Raw genomic sequence first — 2,301 nt, 5'->3', positions numbered from 1 at the left:
CACTGCTAAGGAAGCTAGACTAACAACAAAATGACACACTTACTTATTTGTAATTGAGAACCAATCAGGTCGAGGTACAGGCCATTGTACATGGCTATTGGTAGCTTGGTCAATTCCAATTAAAGTGTGATAGTTGCTGAAACTCTCAGGAATGTATAGATAGCCAGTAACTGGTCCAACCTTGGGTGAAAAAAATTAAACTTATTTATTTAACTTCCAGGTATTGATACAACAAAAACAATGCAATGAAAATACAATACCCTGAGGATTGCCGTAAGTACACAAACTATCAAAGCAGCTCTCAATATTGCATACTTTATATTAAAGCTAAACATAACAACTACCTCAAGGTTCGATATTATTCAATAATTAAAATCAATTTTAACAAGTAGTTTAATATATTATTCAGATAAACAAGTGGCAAGAATTAGTAAAGATATCCTTAAAAAAAACTTGACTCTTTGTTTGTTTGTTTGTTTGTTTGTTTAATTTATTTCTCCACACACATGAACATATTAACATACATAACAAAAGCTTAATAGTAAAACCAACTAAGAATAATAGTACATTACAGATTAAGTGTGTGGATGGAGGCCAACATAAGTTTAGAATAAAACTTTAAGCCGTGGCCACCAGTTAAAAATATATAGAAATCCAAAAATATAAACACACACTTTACGTTTGTGATTTGCCAAATTTTCTTACTTTTAAGAAAAATAAACTTAGTTATTTCAGGATTGTTAACTATTTGTTAACAAAATGAAGTTGTAGATTCCTGCTGAAAAAATAAACCTACCTTGAAAATAACTTTCACTGGTACAACCACTGGTAAAAAATCTGAGAATGGAAGGACCAAGGAAACGTCCATCTGTTCCCCATTAAAAGCTATACAAGCTGATGAAGGAGAAAAAAAAAATTCAATCAAAAACTAATCACGATTTTGTTAAAAATAAAATTTTATTTCTAATTAACAGAATACTGTAACTGTCTCTTATACACATCTAGATGTGTATAAGAGACAGGGGGGGGAATGAAGGTGGCATATAAGGGGCTCAATGATCAAGTGAGGTGCGCTTGGTTGCAAAATAGAGTTCGGACATGTGTGAGGTCTGAACATGAAATGAGACGCATCGTTGGTGAAATCATATTGAGATATTCACCAAAATAGGTCAAAGGCATCATTTTTACAAAATTTTGATTTTAATGTTTTTGAATAACTTGATACTTATATTTTATGATTGTGTACTTTTTAAGTGAATTTTCTTACTAAAACAGTGTTCTCTTCGCATATTCTGTAATTCTAGTCCTATTATTTGTACAGCTTAGTTAATCTTTGAGGCCGATTTTCTCAAAATCTGGTTCTCATACACCTAAAATTTAAATGCTCACATCTCTGGATCTATTTATCCTAGGGAAGCCATTCAAACACCAAATTAAAGCTTATAATCTAATGTAAATGCTCAAAATGTAATAAAAACTCATTTTTGGATTTTCTAATGATGAGACTCATTTTGTATTAAGACCTCACATTTTCAATGGGATGACTTGGGGGAGCAGGCTTTTTTTTCGGGGATGTGCGCACCACCACGCACTTCCTTTGATATGCCACTGCATGTGAGACTACTGCTTCTGTTGCTGACACTTACTATTATCAAGGTTAGGGGAGCTGCAGTCCATCCAGTTATATTCATTGCACATAAGGTTAAGTTCAAACTTGTTTAATGTGAAGTTGCAGTGCATAGTGTATGGCACAAACATCATTAAATCCTGTCCTCCTTTGCTTGACCAGTCATGTAGTAGATCTAAAAAACAAAAACAAAAATAGAATAGCAAAAATGTAAAATCATTAATAATAATTATGTCAGAGAATAATAGGAGGCCATGAGTGATAGATTCTGAAATTCTAAATAGAGGGTGTCCAGGGAGGGACTTTCAGAGATGGGGGGTTCACCCACCTCAGTGTCACCGTGGTTGGGGCTGGGGGTAATTTATGATCATGGCAACAGCCTCTAGATGGCTGGAAATGGGAAAAGTAGACCACGGAAAGTAGGTAATTGTAAAGTCGAAACCTGATGCTCGGGGTTTATTGGCTGGAATGCACTTCTCTCTTTCTTTGGTATTTAGGTTGGATTATGTAAGGCTGGAGGGGGAGGGGGGAGGGGAGGGAGTCGCACAACGAATGCAGATAGTGTCTTGCAGGAACAAAAGCAAACTTGCACAAAGTTGATAATTTAAACAATACCTATTGCGCCAATTGTTGCTTCTCTATGGTACACTTGGAATGAAATGGTACTACTATGA

At 34.9% G+C, this 2,301-nt stretch overlaps 1 protein-coding gene across 1 annotated transcript; it reads right to left on the bottom strand.

The window, feature by feature from the left end:
• Window positions 1–43: 43 nt before the first annotated feature.
• Window positions 44–1,802, bottom strand: LOC117111456 (transmembrane protein KIAA1109-like; the record flags this gene model as incomplete). The annotated part of the gene is made up of 3 exons (XM_033254381.1): window positions 44–180; window positions 797–894; window positions 1,647–1,802. Coding segments are annotated over 3 exons (391 nt in total), but the record flags the coding sequence as incomplete, so codon positions are not given.
• Window positions 1,803–2,301: the final 499 nt, after the last annotated feature.

The sequence above is a fragment of the Anneissia japonica genome, unplaced genomic scaffold (genome assembly GCF_011630105.1).
Source record: "Anneissia japonica isolate Jap-2015-1 unplaced genomic scaffold, ASM1163010v1 scaffold110760_len2301_cov86, whole genome shotgun sequence".
In the NCBI taxonomy this organism is placed as follows: Eukaryota; Metazoa; Echinodermata; class Crinoidea; order Comatulida; family Comatulidae; genus Anneissia; species Anneissia japonica.
The sequence above is the reverse complement of the archived record's forward strand: the minus strand, read 5'-3'. Positions and strand labels throughout refer to the sequence as shown.